Source organism: Ammospiza nelsoni, chromosome 22 (assembly GCF_027579445.1).
Source record: "Ammospiza nelsoni isolate bAmmNel1 chromosome 22, bAmmNel1.pri, whole genome shotgun sequence".
Classification (NCBI taxonomy): Eukaryota; Metazoa; Chordata; class Aves; order Passeriformes; family Passerellidae; genus Ammospiza; species Ammospiza nelsoni.
In genome coordinates, this window is record NC_080654.1 from 994,209 (window position 1) to 1,019,279 (window position 25,071).

The 25,071-nt window shown below is 47.0% G+C and overlaps 1 protein-coding gene across 3 annotated transcripts; it reads right to left on the minus strand.

Annotated features, from left to right (window-relative positions):
• Positions 1-3,629: 3,629 nt before the first annotated feature.
• Positions 3,630-25,071, minus strand: CTNNBIP1 (catenin beta interacting protein 1). Of its 3 annotated transcripts, none has more exons than XM_059487587.1 (5): positions 24,838-25,071; positions 14,273-14,362; positions 11,682-11,803; positions 11,162-11,252; positions 3,630-5,593 (listed from the first exon to the last, which is right to left on the minus strand). In XM_059487587.1, the coding sequence occupies exons 3-5, from the start codon at positions 11,775-11,777 to the stop codon at positions 5,535-5,537; spliced, it is 246 nt and encodes an 81-aa protein (XP_059343570.1). In that variant the 5' UTR covers positions 11,778-11,803; positions 14,273-14,362; positions 24,838-25,071; the 3' UTR covers positions 3,630-5,534. The 3 variants fall into 3 exon arrangements, with proteins under 3 accessions (XP_059343570.1, XP_059343568.1, XP_059343567.1); XM_059487585.1 differs by lacking the exon at positions 24,838-25,071 and adding an exon at positions 24,686-24,817; XM_059487584.1 differs by lacking the exon at positions 24,838-25,071 and adding an exon at positions 18,339-18,362.

The window sequence follows — 25,071 nt, forward strand, 5'->3', positions numbered from 1 at the left end:
GCACAGCTCCTTTCAGAGGGAGACTCTGAAGTGCTGCTGGCAAGGCAAGGCAAAAGCTTAAGATTCTGTCTAGCTTAATTATCATCTTTCTGCAGGCTCAAAGAAGCTTATGAGAACACAACAGCGAGGCAGAATTCTCCTCCTGTGCTTCCACCTACAGAAACTCATCCCTTCCTGACCTGCCCCTACTTCCCTCCCTGCACACCCCAGAGATTCTGCAGAATTAAGCCATTAATAAATAAATCCACCACAGAGGAGAGACTGTGCTGTGAGCTGTTCTCCTGGCAGGAGGCAGGGCTGTGCCTCCCTGTGCTCATGGAGCAGCACTCACCCACTGCAGGCAGGGCAGCGCTGCAGGAATGGCAGCAGCGCTGCAGGAATGGCAGCAGGGCTGCAGCCATGGCAGCAGCACTGCAGGAATGGCAGCAGCGCTGCAGGAATGGCAGCAGCACTGCAGGAATGGCAGCAGCACTGCAGGAATGGCAGCAGCACTGCAGGAATGGCAGCAGCACTCACTCACTGACTGCAGGCAGGGCAGCACTGCAGGAATGGCAGCAGCACTCACTCACTGACTGCAGGCAGGGCAGCACTGCAGGCAGGACAGCAGCACTCACTCACTGACTGCAGGAATGGCAGCACTGCAGGCAGGACAGCAGCACTCACTCACTGACTGCAGGAATGGCAGCACTGCAGGAATGGCAGCAGCACTCACTCACTGACTGCAGGCAGGGCAGCACTGCAGGAATGGCAGCAGCACTCACTCACTGACTGCAGGAATGACAGCAGCACTGCAGGAATGGCAGCAGCACTCACTCACTGACTGCAGGCAGGGCAGCACTGCAGGAATGGCAGCAGCACTCCCTCACTGACTGCAGGCAGGGCAGCACTGCAGGAATGGCAGCAGCACTCACTCACTGACTGCAGGCAGGGCAGCACTGCAGGCAGGACAGCAGCACTCCCTCACTGACTGCAGGCAGGGCAGCACTGCAGGCAGGACAGCAGCACTCCCTCACTGACTGCAGGCAGGGCAGCACTGCAGGCAGGACAGCAGCACTCCCTCACTGCAGGAATTGCAGCCAGGCCCCGGCTGCACACAGGAGCAGGCACACACGGTGCAGGACACGCTCGGCGCTGTCTGGCTGCTCCAGGTACAGCACAAAGGGCTGAAGGCAAACGCTCACTGTCCGTTCCAATCAGGTCAGGGCAATTGACACTGTGCCCTCTCTGATTAGGAGCTCACAGGCAAAGCTGAACACGGATTACAGAGCTCCTGCGCCCTCCTCGATGCAGAAACTCCCTGCGCTCCATTCCATGGCACACACAGCATCCTCTCCTGCCCCGTGGGGATTGCTGCACTTGTAACTGCAGCAGCAGAGAGCAGCAGGAACTGGAGATGGTGAAAAACTGAAGTACAGAGGCACCAGTCCACATGTGGGTTGGAGTCACTCTTACAGTTGTAAAACAAGGGCTGAAAGTGTATTTCCAGAGTTTCACATGCCTCTGGAGCACCATTTAGTACCAAGGAGAGTCAACCTGGAAAATGCCAAGGCAGCAGAAAGCTCTGTGCATAGAACCATTTCACGCTGATACACGAGGCAGCTTGTGAGCAGGCCAGCTTATAAAGCTTCAGATTTTTTTTCTCTTTTCCAAAATAAACAATCCCCAAATTGAAGTTCTTCAGGCTACAAAGGAAACTAGCCAGGTTGTTTACAACATCCAGCAGGAATCCTGCTTAGGGCAAATCAGCTGCAGAGCAAATGAAAGCAGAGCTCAGGAGGCAGGAGATGATTTGTCTTTGCATGGGAACCTACCTCGGTGTGGCAGGGAACAGATCCAACCTCCTACCTTGGTAAGCAGCAACAATGCTCCTCCCTGCTAACAGCACTCTGATATCTGTAAAACTCTAACTCAGAACTGCTCTGCAGCTTCAATGGAGCTTCCTAAACGCCCTTTTTTAGCCTCCAAGCTTTGGAACACTTTGTTTGTGATGGTAACAGTGAGGAAAAGATGCTACTCACTAGGGACTTCCTTTGTGCAGACTGAATAGACCTCGAGATTCCTTAAACTTCCAGAAACTGTTCTTCCTGCACTCTTGGTTTCTGCTGGTGCCAGTGCCCTGCAGCCTTTTTGCTGCCACAGCTCTGCCACAGTTCTTGAGGAGGCAAGAGACCAAAAAGAAAGCTGAAGGACTGATCTTAAATGACTCCAAATCACATATTCCTCTCTACCAGTGCACTCAGTGTATTTCATAAATAATTTCTAACATATTTTATACATTTAGTTCAAAGCTTTTAACTTCCAGCCTTTATTTTTCCCTTTTGCAGTGCAGAACACTGGTAACCTCAGGCATGGCACTGTTCTATTCTTGTAAGGGATTCTCAATAGCCACAGGAATTTATCCCACACATGATGCCCATGTCTCATTTAGACAATCTCTGCTATAGGTGATGCGTCTCTCTACTTCATGGGCCATTAAATCTTCAGCCTTTAACAGAACTAATGAGGCTGCTGGTGAATTAGAAAACAGACTTTATGGAACTGAAACAGATGTAATGGTCAAGCATTAGAAACTCTCACACAGGCCATGGAGGATACAACTGCTAGTAACTGCTTACCTTAGGTAGGAACAAAAAATCTCAAAAGACTTTTAAATTTATTTAGCGATCCAAGCTTCTTTCAGGCGGTATCTCCTTCCAAAGTGTTGCTGTGCCTCCAGCTCCCAGGTTCTGCTACTCCAGGGTTTATTTTAAGACCTGGGAGAATCAGACTCAAGGCCTGTGAGAATGGTGGAGCCCCATTTTCATTCACAACAGGCCATGCCAGACACAATGAGCTTCCAACTGCAGCACCTGCTGCCCACCTGGGCAGGGAGGAGGGTGGGACTCAGCTCTGAATCTTCTCCTCAAGCTCTGCAAAACACAGTGTGTTGTGAGAGGCAGATGAGCAGCCTGGCAGTGAAAGTACAACAGCACATTTGGAATCTCTAAAGGAACATTTCTCCCCAAAAGACCACCCAAAGAGTGTGTGCTTTTCTTGGAAGATGCCTCCAAAGCTTTTCCACTCCCTTTCTGAATGCCTTAAGCACTATATGGTGGATAATTGGACTACAAAGCCTTTTCTAGTTACAAACATATTTCAAATTAGATCTGTGCTCAACTCTGGCCTCTGAACATTTGATTTCCTGGTTTCATTGGTAATGGTTTACTTGAGAAGGCAAAAGCACAACAGCAAAGTTAGAGAAATCTGTACAAACAATAAACAAGACCCCCATGCTGATGCCCTGTCTCTTCCTCAAAGGTGAAGCCAGGTGTTTTTCATTTGGCAGCTAAGCAGTGTAATAAATCAATATGAAACAAGAGTAGATATTAAAAACTGCATTTTCCCCCCTGCCCAAGAGTTACATTTTCAGTGAGAAGATCAAACCACACAAAAGCTCAACCCACTTTGCTTATTGAAAAACCTTAGCTGCTGAGGAGTGCCCTGGATGGCCAGGGAGGATCAGTGTCAGTGCCAGCCCAGAGCAGCCAGAGTCACAGGAGCCCCCCAGTTAACACTGTGAGAGCTCCCCCCTCTGCACCAAATTCACATCAAATGCTTCTCAGGCAACCAAGTCAAAATCTAGAGAATCCTTTGGGCTCATTCCTGGTTTATTTTAATAAAGAAATTTCTCATCTGGCCCCAACAAAAAGGGGTAAAAGATTTACTTTCACATAGAACTTTACAAAGCTGCAACTGAATCAAAAGGAGCATTTTCATAAATAGATGTACAGTTGCTCTCATTACACAGTATTTATTTGCTCAAGATAATTTCTTCCTTGTGCTCACAAGTCTGTTCTTCCTTTTGCAGACAGTCCATGGTTTCTCTCCAGCTTTTCCCCCATTTGAGACCACAACAGCATCCTGTCAGCAGAATTTCTGGTCATGTTGTCACAGTTAGATTCTAGAATTGTCACTGTAAATAATTAACAACCATAGGAAAAGAACCAGAAACAGGTAAATTGAGTTCAGGTTTAATAGATTCTGAAACATCTTGAAGTCAGTGCAACCCACAGCAAAATCCAGAAGTTTTGTAAAAACCACCTGCACACATGAGAGAGAATGAAGCGCTTGGTTTTAGGCAGCAGTGCCGGAGACTCTGTGCAGATTCCTGAACAGTCAGTGCACCTCAGGAATTCCACTGCAGCTTTTCCAGCCTGTCGAGGTCTGTGTGTGTTCTAAGGCCCTGCAGCTGCAGAGAGTGAAGCTGAGGGTGTCCCTGTACCCTCAGTGCTGGACAGCCTGAAGCAGCACTGCTGCCTCCTGAGCAGTGCCCCAGGAGCTGCTGCTATCCTGGCACCCAGAGAATTCCCCTCTCACCAAACAGCTGCAAGGAGGGAAACCATGTACAACTTTTCAAGTGACTAGAAACTTCAGTCTATCAAAGCCCAGTGCAAGCTGGATTTAAGTTAATGATCGTTAATTGTTCCTAACGTGAGAGCTACTCTTGTGCAGCAGTTAAAGGGTTAAGGTGGAACTCTGCAGTATTTTAAACCAGTTCACATATTCTCTATGTGCACAAATTTGGCAAATTCAAGTCACAGCCTCAGATCTCATTCTTGCAACTCCTGCAGAACATCTCCAGGGAAGCAGAGAGAAGCCCTGGGCAGGCAGGAGTGCCAGGGCTGGGGCACAGCCCCCGTGCCCACCAGGGCTGGGCATCCTCGGCCTCCAGCCTGGCCAGGTGGACTTCCTGAGCCAAATCTGCTTTGACACATGCTCCCAAAAGAGCTCCAGGCCATGGAGCAGCTGAGTATGGAAAAACTGATTGCATCAGAAACACTGCAGCCAAAAGGAAATCAAACCATGACTTCAAAGCCAATCAAAAAACCAAAACAACCCCCCAAAAGCAAGCGTTTATATGTGTGTAGAGGTAATAAATATTGCAAAGCACATTTGTCTTTTCCCCCGAAGTCAATAAGTATAAAGAAATAACCAATGCACCAAAACATCAGCTTCCTGCAATGAAAACGTTGGAGTCAGCAAAATACCTGCAAGCCAACTGAAGGGAAAGCTTTTGCATTGTCACCCAATCACAAGTTGCTTCCAGTTCTATGCAGCCAAATCAAACCCTCTTCAAATTCACAACTTTGACCTAAATAAGCACCACAGCATGAAAAGCTTCTTTAGAAGTAGGATGTCAAGAGACTTTGTTTAAAATATAAAATAAAACGTGAGATAAAAGGTTTCCATTGGTCAAGTTTGAAAAATTGCCTTCCTTTATCCAACCACAGCCTGTCCCTTTGAGCCAACCAAAAGCACACCTTTGGGTTTGTCCTTAATGAACACAGCCCAGCTGAGTTGCAAAATCTGACAGGAACAGATGGCTGTGAGATGCATTCTGAGGGTTGGGCAAAGGGAAACAACATTACAAAGGAGAAGGAATACCAAGGAACAATTAGGGTGGGCAGAGGAACTTATTAATGCTCAGCCATCCTCCTCTATCTTCAGGAATCTCACTGTCCTCTCCAGTTCTGTGTCGTTCAGGCGTCCTGTAGTTACTGTCTTCTGTCTTCTGTCTCTGACCTGGAAAATGCCATCACAACATCCTCAGCACCTGCAACAACAATGGATACAGGAAATCTGTGCCATAATTACTTCCTTTAAAGAGCAGTACCCTAAGTGTCATTCTAAACATCCACACAACCAACAGGAAAGGAAATGACAAACCAGGGAATGCCAAACCACCACCACTGCCCGTCCCAGCAGGTAACTGCTCAGCTCCACAGAATCCTCTTCCAGGGCTTTACAAAGCTCAAATTCAGCTCAGATGGAGCACCAGCATGCAAAATTCCTCCAGTCTTTCACCTGAAGCATATCAACAAGCAAATCTCAGTTTTGTGCCCCAAGCAACTTCTGCCCATACACCTGCACACAAGGTAAAGAGGACTAACAAAAATGCCTCATCTGATCTCATTATATGAATTCCATTTTTCGGTTATCTAATCTGCTCTTCAGTTGCAATATAGCAGGAAAAGTGGCCAAAATGGTAAATTTCAATTCCTCTTGCTAATGTCCTTAAAAGCTAAATCAGTGCTCCTGAAATGCAACTGCACTTACTTTTATACACTTCACAATTTATTTGTTATATGTACTTGAAAGAAGAAATATTAAGGACCAAGCAGTAGTAGTTTGTTTTTCATATGTAGGGCCCTTATCTTATATAAAACTACATCAAAAACTGCTCTGATGCACCCTCTTGCCAGCATTCAGAAGCCCTGCAGTCATCTCCCTTTTCATCTCCTGCACAAACTGTTTCTTCCTTGATCAAAACATAAATGATATATAGCACCAGGATCCAGCTCAGAATTAACAAGCTGCCTTGTTGGTTTTAAAACACGCAAGAACTACCAGCCCCTGAAGAAAAACAAGGATTTCACTTGCAAGGATGGTGACAAAGCCTTGGATGCTGGGGGGGCTGCAGCAGGAGGAGGCCAGGGCAGCTGCAGCAGCACCTCCAGCAGCAACTGAAGGGGCAGGAGCAGCTGGAAACACCTGGCAAGCACAGAGCCTACCCAGCACAGCATCAGCTCCACTCCTTCACAGACCTGATGTTCTCCTGGGCTCTCCCTTTCCCAGGGTCTCAATGGAACAGAATTCCTGCAGGTTTCCTTGCCATCCCAGGCAGGAAAGGAGGCTGCATCAGCTCTGTGCTCCTGCCTGCCCAAGCAGGAACCTCCCAGAGGCCACTGAGGGCACCTGGCCACATCTGGAGATGTCCCCCAGCAAGAGAACCTGGGTGACATTTGTCCAGAAAAAGCTCATGCACGTTTCCCAGCATGAAAGCAGGTTTTGTTCCAGCCCTGCCCTATAACCCAAACCACCCAGAGCCAAAGGAAACCAAGCTAATGAGGCTGCTCATGAAGCAGCTCTCCAGTGCCCGTGCACAGACACAAACACTGCCAGAGAACAGAGCTGGGCCTTCTGTGTCTCAGGGAAAGCAGGGACCCAGCAACCTGAGCTGCTCCTGCAGCCCCACTTGGCTCCCACAACGGATGTTTTCCGAATAATCAAGTAAAGTAATGTAAAAAGCAGAGCACAGGTTATGAAGTTAAGCTGCACATGGCCAAGAGGCTGTGACTGAGACAATGGGATGTGAACCACGTCTGCTTGGAGCACATCCTTCACTGAGCTCTGCACTTCCAGCAATTAATGCACAGAACAATGACAAAGGCACACTTTTACCTGACCTGCATCTGTACACGCAGCTGTCCCTTTTCTGGGCACACATTTCTGCCCTGAAATAGAGACTCACAACCTTCCCAGTGAAATACTCCTTATCTGTTATGAGCAAAGCATTAATTGCCACCAACCTTTAGACATTCAGATACTTCTCTCTCTGTGTCTGCCTCACGCTTTCTCACCCTTGTTCTTCCTACAAATTAACAATAATTAACAGGTGGGCTTATGTCCTATCTTAGAAAATAATAGTGACAATCTTACCCCACTAACTTCCAAAAAATCCCACTGAGATTATGTTCCAGTTGCAGCTGGTTGAATTGCTGAATTTAGAGTTATTTTACACCTCTTGTTCCTCAGTCTTAGCAAGCCAGGATGAGCTGAAGGTCAAATGCCTTTACTGCAGGGCACTGCAGCCTGAGCTCAGTGTGCCCCTGCTCCCTGCCCACCCCCATGGCAGAAAGCTTCCCCAGGGGGCTGATGCCAGAGCCAGGACCTGGCACAGAGCACGAACCCAGCAGGGTAAGGCTGCATTGAAACCTCACCACCTCAACACCAGAGATGCTCACACCTCCAACAGCTGCTGTTCCCAAGTGCTCTGTGAATGAGAAATAGATTCATACACCTGATTTGCTTGTAGTCACCTGCAGAATTAATTAAACCCCAAAAGCATTTAGAGATCAGAAGGTTTAGCCTGTTGGGAATTTCTAAAGGCTGCCAAAATTAAAAAAAGAAATTCTTCACTTCACACAAGATCTTTGCATACATCCATTTCTTCAACCACCTTCCAGCAACAATCTTCTAAACATTAACTCTTCCCTGGAATTCCCAGCATTAGCATCCCAGGCTGGCATTCTAAAAATACCCCATGCACTGCTGAGAGCAGCAGCACGCTGAAACAAGCCTTGTGCTCAACAGAGTAAAAGGGCACTGAGCAGAGCTGGGTCTCCATTCTCCAGCAGCACCTGCCAGGCCATGGGCAGGCTCCCCTGAGCCCCTCGAGCAGCCTGGGGGGGTTCTGGTGCCCCACACCAGGGAACAGCCTCACCCGGGCAGGCCGTGTCTGCAGCTCAGCCCTGCCCTCCCCACGGGAGCAGCTTCCTCCAGAACAGCACCGCACTCCTGTTGCTATAGGAACACCAGAGCTGCAGTCACCAAGGGCTCAGCACAACTCCCATCCCCTGCTTCCTCCCTGCACTGCTGCCGTTGCCAGAGCAGAGCCTGCAGCCAGCCCAGCCTTGGAAATGCAGGGAGCTGGGGACAGGGAACATGGGGCCGATGCAGGAGATGCTTCTGCGCACAGAACTGCCTGAGAGGCATTTTGCTTGCACTCAAAAATGTGTGAGAAAGCCTGAATTTCATCAAGTGTGAGCCGTGTTAGCTCTTGCTGCAATGCAGGCAATACCAGTGTGTGAACATCCCAAAACAGCTCAGGATTACATCCCCTCTCCAGCACACACACTGGTTGAACTGAGATGCCTCAGGGTTCCTCAGTTATTCTTGGAGCCATAAAAACAAACAACAAACACTCCACAGATGTCAGCTAAAGAGCTCCCAGAGTAAAGAAAAACACCCTGGACTTTGCATTTTCATATAGGTGTTAACAATGATTGAAAAATAAAATTACATTAATATTATACTCAATTACCATATCTCCTCTTCCAATAAAAATAAGGATAAACTGAAGAGGAGTCTTAGCCTTCAGGCTTGATTAAAAATTACAGAGATATTCCAAGATGCTTCTTGATCCAAATTATCTTCCATTGCTGGATCCTTAGACAACAAACAGAGTCTCAAGGAGGAGCTTTAAATGTCAGAGATTTTGGCATTAGCAGTGGCTCATGGAGGGTTTATGGCACAATTCAGCAGGGAGAGCAAAAACTCCTTCCTTAGTGCACTGCCACATCCTGACACCATGGACACAGAGGGTCCCTGTGGGCAAACAAAGGGGCTCAGACAGAGCCACAGAGCCTGCCCAGGAACCACAGCAGGGACACCAGAGGGACAGCACAGCAGGGACAAGCTCAGAACTCCACCCTATCCATCCTCTGCACTCTTACCAAGGAGACCCCACAAACCAAAACAAGCTCCTGGAAGGGGAGCCAGGCTGCAGCCCTTGAAGGGACACACAGAAAGCTGCAGGTCCATGACAAAGCTCTCAGAGTGCTCAGGCCAATGATGATGTCACTCTGGTTTTTGGGACAAAACGGGGATGTGAAGTTACCTTTGTGTCTTTTGTGCCTGCTGGAGGAAAATGGCTCTAAAGATACATCAGGGACACGTCAGGCTCAGAGCAACCTGTCCTGCTCTGGAACAAAAGGCTCTGAAATCCACTGAAGTGCTAAGTTGGTGTAAGTTACTCCCTAAATAACACCTCTTTTTGTTGTTGTGTAAGACAAGCTGCACAAAGGAAAAAAGAAATCCTCCAGAGGAGATTTAATGAAAACAGAAAAGCAGGGAAGAAAATTCCTTTAAGCAATCTTGGAGCAACAGAACAGGGAGTGTGTGGACTTGCAGGGCTGTTCCAGCACCAGGCAATGCCATCTAGTGGAGATGGGATCTCCTCCCTTAGGGTGGCACATCCCACGCCCATGCCATGGTATTCCAGCTCCCAGGAATTCCATACCCAGCCCTTCCTGTTTCTCTGACCCAGGATGTGGCAGAGGGCACAGGCAGCAGCAAGCAAGGAGCATTATCATTACTTACTGTGAGAAACTGGAGAGATTTCTAAGCAAATCAAAGTCCTGAGCAATAAATTATTGTTGCTTCTGTCTGTGGAGCACACTACAGCTTCAGCACCACTGTAGGAAGTATCTGTGTCCCCTGGCTGGGCTTCTGATTTTATCACCTTTTCTTTGCCAAAGTGCAGGTAACTCAGCTTTGATTTCACTGGGAAAAATGTAACTTTGAAGGATAATGCTGAAAAATGCCAACTGCAGCTAAGTCTCTCTCACCTGAACGTGTCTACCTCAGTTTTTGACAAGAAACAAGAAAATTCTCACTTTAGACTGGCAGAAAAGTTGTGTATTTTGGCTCAGAATTCCTCAAGCATATCCACCTCCACCAGCCCCCAGCTATGCAAGGAATGAGCACAGCAGCAAGTTTGTGCAGGTTGTGTTTGTAATGGATTTCTGGATATCTCAGATCTACACTAAATTTCTGCTCAGATCTTTCTGGCACGAGTCTTACAATGCTCCTTCCATTCCAAACTGCACCTTATGAACGTGACCTGGCACGAGGGCTGTGCAGGGGAGGGAGAGCAATCCAGTGACAAACATTCAGGCCCAGAAGAGATGGGTGAACCCAGAGCAGCTCCACACAACTGTTTACCAACACTTCTGCACAGAATTAACACAGCCAGCACATCCCAGCCCGCAGGATGGGTTTCAGCACGTGGCAAACGATGCTGGAAGTCCAGGAGGCTGCAGGGGGGGTTTGCTGAGGCTGCTGCCCAGGGGAAGCAGCTCCAGGGCAGAGGGAGGGCACAGGGGGCACTGGGCAGTACTCACCCTGGTCAATGGAGTGCTGGGGCAGCTGGGGGACACTGGGGGAGCACAGGGGGGCACTGGGCAGCACAGGGGGCACAGGGCAGCACAGGGGCACTGGGCAGCACTGGGGGCACAGGGCAGCACTCACCCTGGTCGATGGAGTGCTGGGGCAGTTGGCTCAGCTGGGGGACACAGGGGGGCACTGGGCAGCACTGGGGGCACAGGGCAGCACTCACCCTGGTCGATGGAGTGCTGGGGCAGCTGGGGGGCACTGGGCAGGACAGGGGGGCACTGGGCAGCACAGGGGCACAGGGCAGCACAGGGGCACTGGGCAGCACTGGGGGCACAGGGCAGCACTCACCCTGGTCGATGGAGTGCTGGGGCAGTTGGCTCAGCTGGGGGACACAGGGGGACACTGGGCAGCACTGGGGGCACTGGGGGCACAGGGCAGCACTCACCCTGGTCGATGGAGTGCTGGGGCAGCTGGCTCAGCTGGCTGTTCACCACCCCCGCGTACGTGCGCAGGAACTCCTCCTCGCTGGCCGTCAGCTGCGGGCACGGAGGGGACACAGGTGACACCTGAGCCCCCAGCACAGCACAACCCACCCCAGCAGGGACAGAGACCACAGCACCTGTGCTCTGCTCCTCACCACCTGCACCACCCCTCGCTTGTGCACGGCAGCCTAATGGGACATCGTGAACCCGTGGGCAGGTTCAGTGCCACCTTAAAACAGCTGCTTCACTCGGCTCCTTCTCCAGTAATGAAGAACTTGAAATCATTTATCTACGTATGGTAATTCCAGGCATCACAAGTCTTGTAATATTTAAGCAAAAATCAATTGTGTTTAAATGATAACAGTTAAATTCAGGATGGCTCAAACAATTCAGCATTAAAAGCAGACCATCACCTGCCCATCTCAACAAGCACTACCCCAGTTAGTCCAAAGTGGTCTGAAAACCCTGTGAGGAGAATCTTACGTTTGATCCCATCTTCCTGAGCATGAGCAGCACTCTCACTTTCTGCTGAATGTACATCTCCTCCGGACTCTTCCCGGGGACGCCCTCACGGTTCATTCCCCTCCTGCCAGCTCCTGGATTTCCTGCAGATACAAAATCAGAAAACTAGAATAGGCAATGGGGTCTAACAGGAAATAGAGGAAAAGTTTAATTTCCAAAATACCTGTTTTCCACCAGTGGAATATCCTGGGGGAGCAAGGAATCACATCCTTCCCCAGAGAAAATGTCAGTAGCTAAACTGGGCCTTACACATCCAACTGAAACATTCACAGAGGCTCATGCTCACATCCCCACAGCTCATTATCTGTGGTTATGTTACTGCTTGAGCAGAAAAGGAATTGTAAGAACTAGATGAAAGAACCACCCTGACAGAGCAGTCCGTGGTTTGGGGTTTTTTCCATAAATAAGCATAAGCAGAATGAAAACAGGATGCAGAATGCACAGCCATCAAGCCCACAATGGCTAAACAAAAGCTGTGTGAAATCTAAACACTTAAGTCTTCCTCCTCTTTTTCTTTTTTCCTTTATATTTCATAGAAAAAGGCCACTGCGTTACTGTAAAGATTACTAAAATTTATGAAATGGTTTTGGAGAGAAAGCAGAACTAAGAGGAGCAGGGAAAGAGTATCATTTAAAAGCTGAGTTTTTGCTTCTTATTTTAATAAAAACAATTATGTTCTGGAATAAACAGACTGTGCTATCCAAATTCTATAGCACAAAGGATGATTATTATATGAGTATCTGGTAATTATTCAAGTTCCACAACAGGGTGTTCACTATGACAAAAAAACCCCAACTTTTCACTCCCAGAACTGGGTCTGGTCCTGCTCCAGCCTATAAATGTGATTTCCTGACCCCCATTAATGAAGGGAACACACGACACAAGGCCTGCATAGGGAAGGCTGATCCCAGCAGGTTCAAACAGTTTTCCCAGTAATGTTCTCCTGCAGTCATTACCAACCTCTCCTCTCACTTCATTTCCATTATTACTTTTAAGGGAAAGTAATCTGGGCGTGGAAACCGTTTAAAATTACACAGAGGCCCTCCTGAGTGAGTCAGAAGTAATGCAAACTTGAGCAGCAGCTGCTGGGACAGGCTTTGCCACCCACACTACTGAGCATGGAGATAACAGCAGGAACAAGTGAGAAAGATCCATCACCAGCCCTCCCTGAACACGTTTCAGTGGGAAGAGCTGCATGGAGCTGATTTGCTGTAGATGGCTCTGCCTGAAACCCTGCAGCCTGTGCATGTGCAAGGTGGTGGCTGTTGGGGCTTTTTATACAGCCAGCAAACTGCTCTCTGAAGGGGGAATTAAACAAACCCATCATTTTGCCTAGTGTCAGCTCAAGTAAGTAAATTGGATTATGCTACTGGGTTTATTCTCCACAGTGCAATTTACTGAGTGCTAACAAGTGATGCCAATAGTAAGGCAATGGACAAAATAAGATAGTGGGCAAGAGACATTAAGTTACACACATCCAGAGACTGATAAAAGAATAAACATTGATCAAGATATCCAACCAGTCTGAAAGGTTGGGACTGGTTCTTAATATTGTAAATACTTTTCAAAAAACATTGTACTTGAAAAGGGAAGCTGCTGTACTGGTAACCAATCAACCTAGGAAAGAAAAATCACAAGAAAAACTGAAATGCAGTAAGACATCTATTGTTTAAAATGAAACAGAATGGATGGGATATCAGTAGGTGGCACCATCCACAAGCACCAAGAAAATGCCACAGCTGCCCCCATGCACACGAGGAGGACCCCACTTCAGCACTGCTCTGCACATCAGGCATTACCACACCTGGTTTGGTCACTATTCATTGTTTTCCACCATAATTATCTTCCAGTTGTTTATTAATTTTCCAGCTTTAAAAAGGGGTGATGGGAATTCCTATCCAAGCCTGGCTCTTCTGAAGTAACCTTCAGCCAAGATGGGTTTGTCACAAAGCCACCTACTGAACAGGAAGGATAAAATCCTAAAGCCTGCCCATTCAGTGAATGCTTCACACAATTAGGAAGCAGCATGGGGGAAAAAAAGCACCCAGTATGGCTCAAAAATATGCACAGAGAGGAAAACTAAGCTTTCAGAGCACCAGCACTTTGCTCTCCCCACACCACACAACCACCCTGCCAGCACAGCTCTTCCTACTCGATGACATTGAAGTGGAAAGACAAAGGTCTTAAAACAGCACTCAGACCCCAGCATGAGAAATGGGAACATATCTCTGTTTTCTTGTTACATAAAGTTTTCAGAAGACACTGTTTAGGATGACAACATTACCCAGCATATGCTACATGAGAAAATTTCCAAACCCACATAGAAAGCTGGTCCATGCCCAGATGACAGCATGATCCACATTTGCAAATGAAGGACCGAAAAATCTTTTCAAAACACTTATCAGCTTAGTTCTCTCCAGAAAGATGCATTAATATGCTACACATTATGAAATGCTCCTTAAGCAGCATTTCCCTGCCCCCACAAATCTCTCTGGCTCATGGATGAGTGGTCACTCATGAGTGGTCCCATCCCCAACCAACAAAACACATACCTGCTTCTAAAAACCACAGGAGATCAGATAATCCACGTGTGCTGTCCCGACCAGTGATTGGAGCTGGGAAAAATGTATGAGGAAACTGCCCTGTGAAAACAAATGAGCAAAGAATTACAGAACATACTCAGCTGAAGCCCAGAAAGATCCTTAATTCAATACACCTTCACTCCCAGCCTGCTTTAGATTCAAAATTCAAAAAACGGCACAATTGTCTGGAGCTGTTAAACATAAGAACCTTTTTATGTGTAAAGTTTTTTACAATCAAGCCATTCTTCAGCTGCAAGATTTCCACCCTGGCCATGCCAATGGCATTCCCAATCACTTGAGAATGAATTGCATTCAAGCTTTGCATTCTTTAGGCAGCTTTCAGCACAAAACCCAGCTGATAGAAGCAATGGGATCTCAGCTGAATCTCTGGGAATTGAGTGCCTGGCACTGCAGGAGGAGAGGCCAAAGGCTGGTGAAGCCATTGAGAATGCACTTTCTATATCAGATCTGGAGCTGGTCTCTCCAGGTGAGGGTGAGGCAGATGTGCAGAGCCAACAGGGAAGTTTGGGCTGCCTGTGCTCACCTCTGGCAGCAGAATGTGGATCTACTCCCCAGGGCCACTTTTCCATTCCTTTCTCACAAAAAAGAGTGAGCCCTGCATTTCAAGAGCTGCGGTGTCAGTCAGGAATGACTGAATTCTTCACTAAACTCTGTTAAAAGAATAAATGCTTCAAGCCTGTCCTGCTGCATCCAACACACTGCAAATGGACATAATTGGGTCACCTAATTCTCCCTTGTTTGCCAGGCACAGGCAACGAAATTTAGTTCTCATTACTTTCAAGATGACTCACATGACAGAATAATAAACAACAAAGATCTATATATTAGAGCCAACCGTGCCAGCCCAGCTTTGCCAAGGAATAGTGTGAGTCTGAGAACACCCCTCCCCTTGCCCAGCAGGACAGAAATGTGCACTGCAGGCCAGCACTTCCCTCCCCACTGCCTGCAGAGGGCTGGGTGAGGATCCCAGGCATTCCCCCAGCCCAGCCAGGCCCTCCATGAGGACGGGCAGAGCCAGGAACGCCTGGCATGCCCATCTGTGTCCCTCCAGAGCCCCTCCTGGCCTGGGCAGAGGCTGGGCACCCCTGGCACACCTGGATGGGCAGAGCCAGGAACGCCTGGCATGCCCATCTGTGTCCCTCCAGAGCCCCTCCTGGGCTGGGCACCCCTGGCACACCTGGATGGGCAGAGCCAGGAACGCCTGGCATGCCCATCTGTGTCCCTCCAGAGCCCCTCCTGGCCTGGGCAGAGGCTGGGCACCCCTGGCACACCTGGACGGGCAGAGCCAGGAACGCCTGGCATGCCCATCTGTGTCCCTCCAGAGCCCCTCCTGGCCTGGGCAGAGGCTGGGCACCCCTGGCACACCTGGATGGGCAGAGCCAGGAACGCCTGGCATGCCCATCTGTGTCCCTCCAGAGCCCCTCCTGGGCTGGGCACCCCTGGCACACCTGGATGGGCAGAGCCAGGAACGCCTGGCATGCCCATCTGTGTCCCTCCAGAGCCCCTCCGGGGCTGGGCAGAGGCTGGGCACCCCTGGCACACCGAGCACAGGCAGAGGCTTCCCACTCAACCCTGGGGATTGAAGCTGCAGGTCTGGCAGGGCAGGAAGTCAGAGAGCAGAGGAAAGCAGACATGGGTTTGGAATGGGCAGGTGGAGGAGGGACTTTACACCTAAAAACACCCGGGCTGCTTTGCAAGGATGTTGCCCAAGTAATGTAACAGCTAAGTACCGCCAATTTTCCCACTTCCAATCTCCTCACCTCTCCTCATTGCTCCTTGTTCTGAAAACTCTCTAATGAAAACAAAATATGTTTCTTCCCAAAATGAATTAAAAGACCACAGTGGCTTTCTCTTCAATCACTGACCCCAGATACAACAGTACATAATAAAAAAATACTGTAACTGCAGTTAGTCTTCCCTTTTATTCTTCTTTCCTAGCTAGGTTTAGAACATCAGCTATTGGGGTTTCACTTCAAAAAAATGCAGACAGGAGAAATCTGTACTCAGTTTAACTTGTCTGTTTTACCAACAGATGGAAACAGCTCCTCAGGAAACTCAAGCCTCACCAGCAAGAACTGTTTTGACTGAACGCCCTCAGAAGATTCCACACAGCAACTGAAAATTACAGATTTGTAACTGCATTTCCTTCACTTCCACCTACACTGGTATGAATTCAAACCCTGGAAGGGACTTTCTGCTGGACAATGTCACAGGTAAGTTGAAAATTAGGAACTCACAAATTCTTCTGACTCCCCTCCTGTCACCTTTTTAAATAAACAAACAAAAATTTCACATCTCAACAGAAAAATAGACATGCTAAAAAAATGCATCTTTATAAATTTTGCATAAAGAAAGTTACTTAAGCATCCCATTCAGTTTTAAAGCCATGCTTATTTAATGCAACGAGAAAGCAACATGAGCTGTAGTCCTCTGTAATGCTGAAATTCCTAATGACCACATTTTACTGGAATGGGAAAACACAAAGTGCAACTGAGGAATCTGCACAGCCTAAATTAAGGGGGACAAAAATAAAAAGGCAGTAAGCTGTTGGAAAATGTAGTATTTTACATATTCAGTCTTAATAATTTAGGGTACTTAGAGCAGCCATCTGGCAAGTTCTTTAAAGCCTAAGTCACAGCTGACTACCTCTTTAACATCTTGCAGCATTTCCAGTTATAGCCAAAGGAAACCCAACAGGAGTTAGTTCAGCTACAATTTATTTTTTTGTTGAATCTGACTAGTTCTGTTGAAGGCAGTGAAAACCCTCAATTAATGGGAAAGGATTATAAAGCTCAGCTGAGGAGTTATGGTGAATAAACCCGAGCCCTGCGGGTTCCCTTTGCTCCACACAGGTGGAGTTCAGAGCAGCAGGAAGGGTCCCTTTGACTCTCTGATATCATTATCAAGGTTAAGCCATCCCCTCTGCAGTGCCACCACCAAGCACTTCAGCGCTTCAGCACGGTCCTACTGGGAAGCTTGGAAGTGCAAGGGGATCCTGCCCCTAATTTAAGCCTTGTTAATTTTCAAATGACATTTTTCAGAGAACAGTTAAGAGCCCAAAAAACCTTCCAAGCTGGAGCCTGAAACCTGAAGTCAGGAACCAGTGTGCAAAAACCCTGCTACAAATTTTCCTCTAATTCACTCTGACTCATGACCTTCAGTCACAGGCAGCTGGAGACTGGATTAATTCCCATCTCCAGAGGGATACAATGAAGAATTCATAACAGCTACCTATTTATAGGTGAACAGTATGAACTGAAATATTTAATACGTGTTTTTTTTGTCTTCCTTTCTATGCTCAGTGCTACCTTTTAGCTGACTTCAGAATCTGAACCCAGTGTCAGATTTAGGTCAATTTACTGCTGGAACTCCCAGATGTGGTAGGTTCACATCTCTTAAATGTTAGATTTAAATTTTTAACGAGACACTACAGTCCTCCTCCTTGAAGGAGGACAGGAAACAGCCCCAAACACGGCCATTTATTCATGAAACATTTATGAACACAAGCAGGGGGTTTTCTCCCCAGTGCTGGAACACCTCTCAGAGCTTCAAAATGGGCTTCAAAAGTACCAGTGAAGTGCATTCCACAGAGCTTCCCAATATACCAAAACAGTTCTTACATCAATGCTCAAGCTGACTTAGAAAATAAATTTAAAAAATCCTACTATCATAACCACCACTTTAATGAAATTAAAATTTGCCTCCTGACCTTCAGGCACGCACAAACCAGACAATTTCCCCCCCTTGTCTCAAGGACAAGACACTCTCACATCTCACACAGTTAAAAGAGGCAGCACAGGGTTTTAGGTAGTTCACGTCAGTCAACTTGAAGCCTCTGAAATTAAATGTAGTAACAGCAACAAAACCTGAAAGAAAGCCTTTCATTTCACAAAGGTATTCACACTTCAAAGATGAATGTGTCAAAAATTCTTAAAAAAGCGACAGCACTTTATAAAGAGCAGTTTATACACAAATTGCACCCCAGTCCAAGAGACAATTCCAATATTTTACTCACAATCGTCCCCAACAGCTGCAAGGACAATGCTGCTCCTGTCCCAACCATGGGCTCTTCTCCTATTTAAAACAGAGCTACAAATCTTCTAGGCAGGAAATTAGGCACTAATGATAGATAGCCAATGATTTAATTACCAGGTATCCCACTGAAGAATTACTGCTAAAAAGTGTTCAGCATCCATCATTAAAATAGAACATCAGAGCCAAAATTTGTATGGATTTATCTGTAAATATTTTATTTCAGGAACAGAAAATTTCTGGAGAAGATTTCAGTGCCACTTCTGGAGTGACCAACTTCTCCCACCCCACACACACAGTGCTGGGTGCATTTAACCTGAAATGGCAGAGACACACGTGGTGGCACAGAAAGGCCCTCTCCCTGTGTGTGTACATATATTTACAGATTTTTTATATATGTATTTATAGGCATTTCTCTGGTACTTATCTAAACAGGATCTACAGACAGCCAGGTATTAGTGAGAGCCCTCACTGTGCTGCCCTGTAATTTTTACTGACATCTGACCATCACTATTGCCAGGTCACAGCCATTTCACACTGCAAATGCCTATAAATCTGTTATTGTAGAAAGATTATGGCCAACAAGATTTTTTAAAAGCAATTAAAATGTGAGCTGTTATTAGGTTGGTGACTAGTTAGCATTTTAGTATTTTGCAATAGTGTATCAGAGTACATTGTTAGGACCAGAGACTCTCAGATTAATAGTTCTTTACTAGCAAAATTGCGAAACCATTGGACAGCAAAATTAAACAGTGTTCTGGCCTCATACATCAATAAAATCTGCTGTAAAATGTGACAAACACGGCCCCTTATGTCTCCCAGTTATCTTGCCTCTTTAGGAAAAAAAAACCAAAATTCTGTGCTGCTTTCCCCATGGATGCTCTGAATAATGAAAAAGAGCAAAGAAGAGGTTTCAGGTCTGAATCAAGGTTTAATTTTCAAAACCATTTAAAGGGATCTATTATTAATAGCTCTTGCTGTGAGTTGAACTAAGAATTAATGGCTCTTTGTCTAATAAGGCCACATGCCTCCATCATGTCTGTGGTACCAAGCAGAACACAAACTCTGCCTCCTCAGTGCCCCCTGAGCAGCAGCAGAGCTCCTGGAGAATTTGGGACTTTTGCTCCTAAGACCTTCATCAAACAATAATGCACAAGGCTTTTCCTGGATAGTGTTCCATAGGCTGGTCTCAGTAGAGTATGCCAAGTATGCCAGCTTCTCTCTTCTCTGAAGGACTTACTAGAAACAAAAAGCACAAGAGGAGGATTTTTGTTCCTTCCTTAGGTCACCAAACAAGGCTGTGCTGCAAAGATACCTGATGGACAGAGGAGGGAGGAAGGAAAAAAGTCCTTGTCAGTTTTAAGAGAGTTGAAAACAAATCCCTGATTACACACCAGTTTTATCATGAACATCTTCCTTTCCCTGTGTTTTGGCCAAGTGGGCTTGCAAGGAAGGAAACCTTGCCTTCAAGAGACTTCGAATTTCTCAGGAAAATGGATGCAATTTCCTTCCTGCCTAGCCACCGTTCTGATGTTACCTTAACTCCACGAGCTGTGGCACAAAGCTGCAGGAGGTGAGTGGTGTGAGAGCTGCAGAGTCCCCTCAGCACCGAACAAACCCAGGGACTGCAGGGCCTGGGGCTTCAGCGAGCCCCCGTCGGTTCTGGGACTCAGCAATTCCTGAGCGCAGGGGAAGGACACAACACACGTGTCAAAGGCAACCACATGCAAAAACACTAATTTAGATTACTCAAACTGCAATACATAATGATGGCAACAACAGGAGTTAGCCCAGAGACCATTCACAACAGAGCTGATCCTCACACAAGTTAAAAGCACCGCAAGACCCCAGGAGCAGGACTGCACCCAGCCACCACCACTTTAAGGCAGAATGGGCCAAGAGAATGACTGGAAAAGCAGGCAGATTTCTGCCAAACCACAAGCACAGTTAGGTATACCTCTGTTATGGTTAGCTGCTCAACAAAAGGCAGGAGCTGACAGCAATTACATCTGAAACTGCAGCTACCAAGAGCAGTGAAATGAACCCATGGAAAATAAAGGGCCAAACTGCAGCGCCTCACACCTGCTGTTTCACACACAGTACTTCATTTAAAGATTAAAATGTGTTTTGTAAAACTGACTGAACTAAGAATCTGGACAGTGAAACAGAATGGTTGCAGTTCGATGTGAACTGTGAAAGGCTTATTTTACCAAGTTCATTGTAGCTGCTGACCAAGACCTCAGCAAGAAAAGTTCTGTTTAGCAAAACCTGATGTTTCTGACCTCTGAAGTTAAGCAAAACCTTTCACGAATTCCACATAAACCTACGAGTATTATTTGGCATCTACAGACATTCCTGAAAAAAGGCAGCTAAGAAGACGTGAATGCTCCTATTTTTCTCAATTTGGCATCAACTCTTGAAGTTAATTATATTGTAAGTGTTATTGCTGATTGGTTTTGCATAAACATTCAGTTAACTGTGTTTATCTTGAAGTCTGATATTGCCTCCCCCGACCAACCGAGCAAGCTGCCAAGGCACAAAGAAATTTCCAGTTTCCCACATAAGATCCAACACACTCAAAGTTAGGAAACTCCATTAAAATTACATTAAAATGGCAACAGGCACCAGAGATCCCTGCAGCTGCACTACCCCCTCCTCAGTTTTACAAAAAGCCTTCCTTCAGTAGTTTACCTGAAGTTGTTTCAGGATTTATATTCCTCCTTTACAGCAATTCTGCTGTAAAAATTTAGGTCACATTTCCTTTAAGGGTGCACGTCCATGTGTACTTATTTAAAGCTCAAGGAAATTAATTAAAAGCTCCTCACTGACTTCACTGTGCATTGAATCAGGACCTGGATGAGTTCAGAGGCAAAACAATTACACTTTAATTAAACATCTCCACCTTCATGTGAAGTAGTCAACTAATTTTATGGAAGGATAAACTGAGTCAGAAGGTTTCTGAGCTTGGTCATGGTCATAAACAGAGCTGATTACCTAAGTTGTTTCCATATATTTTAGTTGCCCTTATAACACAGAGAAAATGGACTTGGTGAAAAATCAAATAAATTCCTGGTCTGGGTATTTGCATAGAATAAAACAGAATGTCCTGAGACAAGTGGAATGGTTGTACAAATTTACTGACTCCACCTCTGTTCCCCAATCAGTAGCTCATTTAGTCACAGGAATTCCAATAATGCAAGAAGTTGAAATTATTAGAGGGTTTTTTTGAGATTTTTAGGCTGTCTTGTTTGTTTTTAAATATCATGACTAATTATATCTATATTATTTTTGAAAACAGAAATAGGCTTGGCAGATTTGATACTTGTAAAACCTTGGATGTATTTACTGAAAAGCAAGAAGTATGACTCCACTTTCTGAATTCAGACTGACATTTAAACCCTACAGAAGCTCTGTAGGGTTCTGTCAGATCACCAGCAGTGAGCAGAAACAAGAATGAGCTTTCCTCACTTTTTCGAGTATTTGTTATATAATGCTTCCTCAACACTAAGGCTGAAAATAAACCTGAGAGTCAGGAGAGTGTTCTCCTCATTCTAGTACTAACTAATGGGTTTTGGTTAATTTGCTGATCTTTGATGTCTTCTCACCTCTAGTTCTGCTCCCTGTGCTCCATCTGCACTCTCGTGGCAATGGAAGCTCATGGACAGGGCACAGCTCTTCAAAGGGAAAAAGAGCTGTAAGAGTTCTCCATTCTCAGAGATACAACACTGAACAAAGTGGTTTGGGGGTTTTTTCCCAAATGAAGTTACTTGGTAAAAAGTTTTCAGCACATTTCAAAACCATTTACTTATAATTTCTCCCTCATACGTAGAAGTAAGACCATTGAATTACCAACACTGGATGTGGAATAGGTGACAATGTTTTCATTCCAATAATTTATATCTTTGGTGCACATCACCATCAAAACTGGGACTGGTCACACAATAGCTTTAGCCCAGAACATAAACATTTGGCACATTTGGCAGGATTGCAATTTTCCCAATCACTTCTGCACTACACACCCCATGGTGCGGTGCAGCTGTAGCAGCTGCCTCTGTCCTTGCTGCATTTCAGCAGGAAACCCAATCTGATCACAGCCTGCACAGTTTTGCCTGTGCATGTATAGGAATATTTCTGATACCAAATCCTTTGGTTTTGGAAAAAATTCTCCTGGAAGTTTCTCCCAGCATCTCCAACAGCAGCCCCCCAAAGCCTATTGCCGTTCTGTGCACAGCACTTGGGTGGATGTTTGATGCTTCAAACTAGGTCAGATGCTCAGGAGGGTGCTTTGTTGTCAACAACCAACTTAGGAACTGAAAGACTTGGTAAAAAACATAAATGTTTGTGTTGGTTACAGACGACAAATATTTTGGAGAGGAAAATCTTCTATTAAACACATATAAATAGATCTAATTCTGACAAGCTGTTTCCCAGGCAAAGCATCAACCTTGAACAGCTTAACCACATCAGGCACTTTTAGGTGTTAGCTCTGTTTGCCCATATGCAACTGCAGGATGATTTTTAATTTTTGGCAGCAGATATGTATCACAGTCATTGTTAGCAGTTACAAAATCTAGGTTTTGTTTCCGTTCACTTCTGGTTTTGTTTAGAAAACAACACAAATTGTTTTGGAAACATCTCCCTCCTCTTGCAAAGTGAAGCACTCTCAAACCCTGGATGGGGACAAGGATGGAGGGGAGCAGAAGGAGACATAGCTACAGATTTCCATAAACCTGGGATTCAGAACTGGCTTTCCCAAACACTGCACAGGATGTTCTGTCAGTGACAGGAGCAATAACTGATTTGCTCAGACAGGGCCAGGGGCTCCTGCTCACTGTGAGCCACAGCCCTGCTGATGGCACAGGGACTGGCACAGGGACCCCTGCCAGCCCAGGGATGCTTTCCCTGCTCAAGATTTCACTGCACCTCAAGAGGAATCCTGAAAGCACTCTTCTGCCCTGACTAACTTTTCCATAACTTGTTGCAAGGCTTACAATGAACTAAAAGAGAAAATTGCTTTAAAGCAGATTTGGGTCCAACCCATTACCAATTAAGCTTTTCATAAATGGCCTTTGCTCCTGCATTTGTTCAGTCCTTCTTCAGAGATTTATTATTTCTATGTACCACATCAACTAAGACAGCACACAGATCCCCAACAACTCTAAATTACACTGAGGGAGCTGCCAGTTTCTCCCATGATGCCAAAGATACAATAACTGATGATGCCTTTTCAGCTGAGGGCAAAGTGAAGCAACAGAAATGCATCTAAAGTACACCTGTCACCATTTTCCAAATTAATCTGTTTGTAAGGCTAAAGTGGCTTGTAGCTTGGTAAGAAAACCAGCCTGTATTTTCTGTATGCTCTCTCACCTTGAATACCTGTACTTTCAGAATAAACCCCACTGAAGTACATGTTTAGCCTCATATTTACAGCACTTACATAGAGGTTCTCCTTCAGCAGGCTATTTCACATCACACATGAGCTCCAAAAATAAGCAAGGCCAAAAGAAATTGAAAGTCTGTGAGTTCAGAAGCCAAAAAATAAATACAGTAGAATTTTGTAAATGTATTTAAAAACACGTTCTTAAATACTCTCTAATCATGCCTCTCACCATACTGGAGCCAGCTTAGACCAGGACTGTGAACCAGCACACCTAACTTGCCTCCAATGGTGTTTTGATTCTTTTTTTAAATCCTCACATCTGCAGAATGTCTCATGCTCATCTCACAGAGCATCAAAGCTCGTCCCGTTCAACATGCCAAGATGAGGAATGGACAAATAAAAGATGATATACAACAGAGCAAAATATTCTCTTCTTGAAGAGAAAGCAAACCCGAGTCTGTGAGGCAAACATGCCCTGATGAAGCACATCTGGATGCTGAGCAGAAACGAGGATCACGTCTCATCTGTCTCTGATACATTCTGATCCGGAGGATGATGCTGTCCCTCTCTCACGTATCTTCCCAACAGGTAAAAAACTAACGCGTGCCAACAAACACCGCCCATGTACACTGAAAGTTACCGAGTGCTGCCTCAGAGGCTGCGGAAACCCAGTTTTTAGCCGAGGCAGGATTACCCCGAGGGAAGCCCTTCAGCAACCACTGTCCGAGAGGCGTTTGTGCAGCGAGGGCCGGGATGCCGAGAGCACGGCGGGCGCAGGGGCTGCCCGGCGCTGGGTGGCACCTGCCGTCCGCCCCCCCGGTACACCCCGGGCAGCTCCGGGCACCGCTCCGGCTGCCACCGCAGCGCGGCCATGCCCGGGGTGGGACCCCGGAACGGGCGCCTGGTGACGCAGGGGGTGATGGCAGAAATGAGACCGGCACCTCCCGTACCTGCGCCGCGGGGCCAGGGCCTGCCAGCGGAGCGGGGAGCGGGGAGGCCCGGCCGGCGGAGCGGAGCCGGCCCGCAGCGGAGCGGAGCGGAGCGGAGCCGGCCCGGGCCAGCGCCTTTGTTCGCGGCCGCGCACAAAGGGCACCGCGCTCACCTGGTGCGGGGCCCGCGGCCCCGGCGCTCCGGCGGCTCGGGCGGCGGCGGGGCGCGCTCGGCACGGGCGGGCGAGAGCAGCGGAGCGGAGCCGAGCGGAGCCGCCTCCTCCTCCTCCTCCGTCGTGACTCACCGCGGCGGCCCGAGGGAGGTGCCTGGGCGGCTCCGGGGGAGGGACCCGCCGCGTCCCGGCGCCCAGGGCAGCGGCGGCGCCGCAGGCAGCACCCGAGAGCCG

Excerpts from the sequence above, each read along its gene's own strand:
- CTNNBIP1 (XM_059487587.1), bottom strand. The coding sequence starts at position 11,777 with ATGAACCGTGAGGGCGTCCCCGGGAAGAGTCCGGAGGAGATGTACATT. Across the intron at positions 11,253-11,681 it reads TCAGGAAGATGGGATCAAAC|CTGACGGCCAGCGAGGAGGA; the intron begins GTAAGATTCTCC and ends CCGTGCCCGCAG. Across the intron at positions 5,594-11,161 it reads CCAGCACTCCATCGACCAGG|GTGCTGAGGATGTTGTGATG; the intron begins GTGAGTGCTGCC and ends TTGTTGTTGCAG.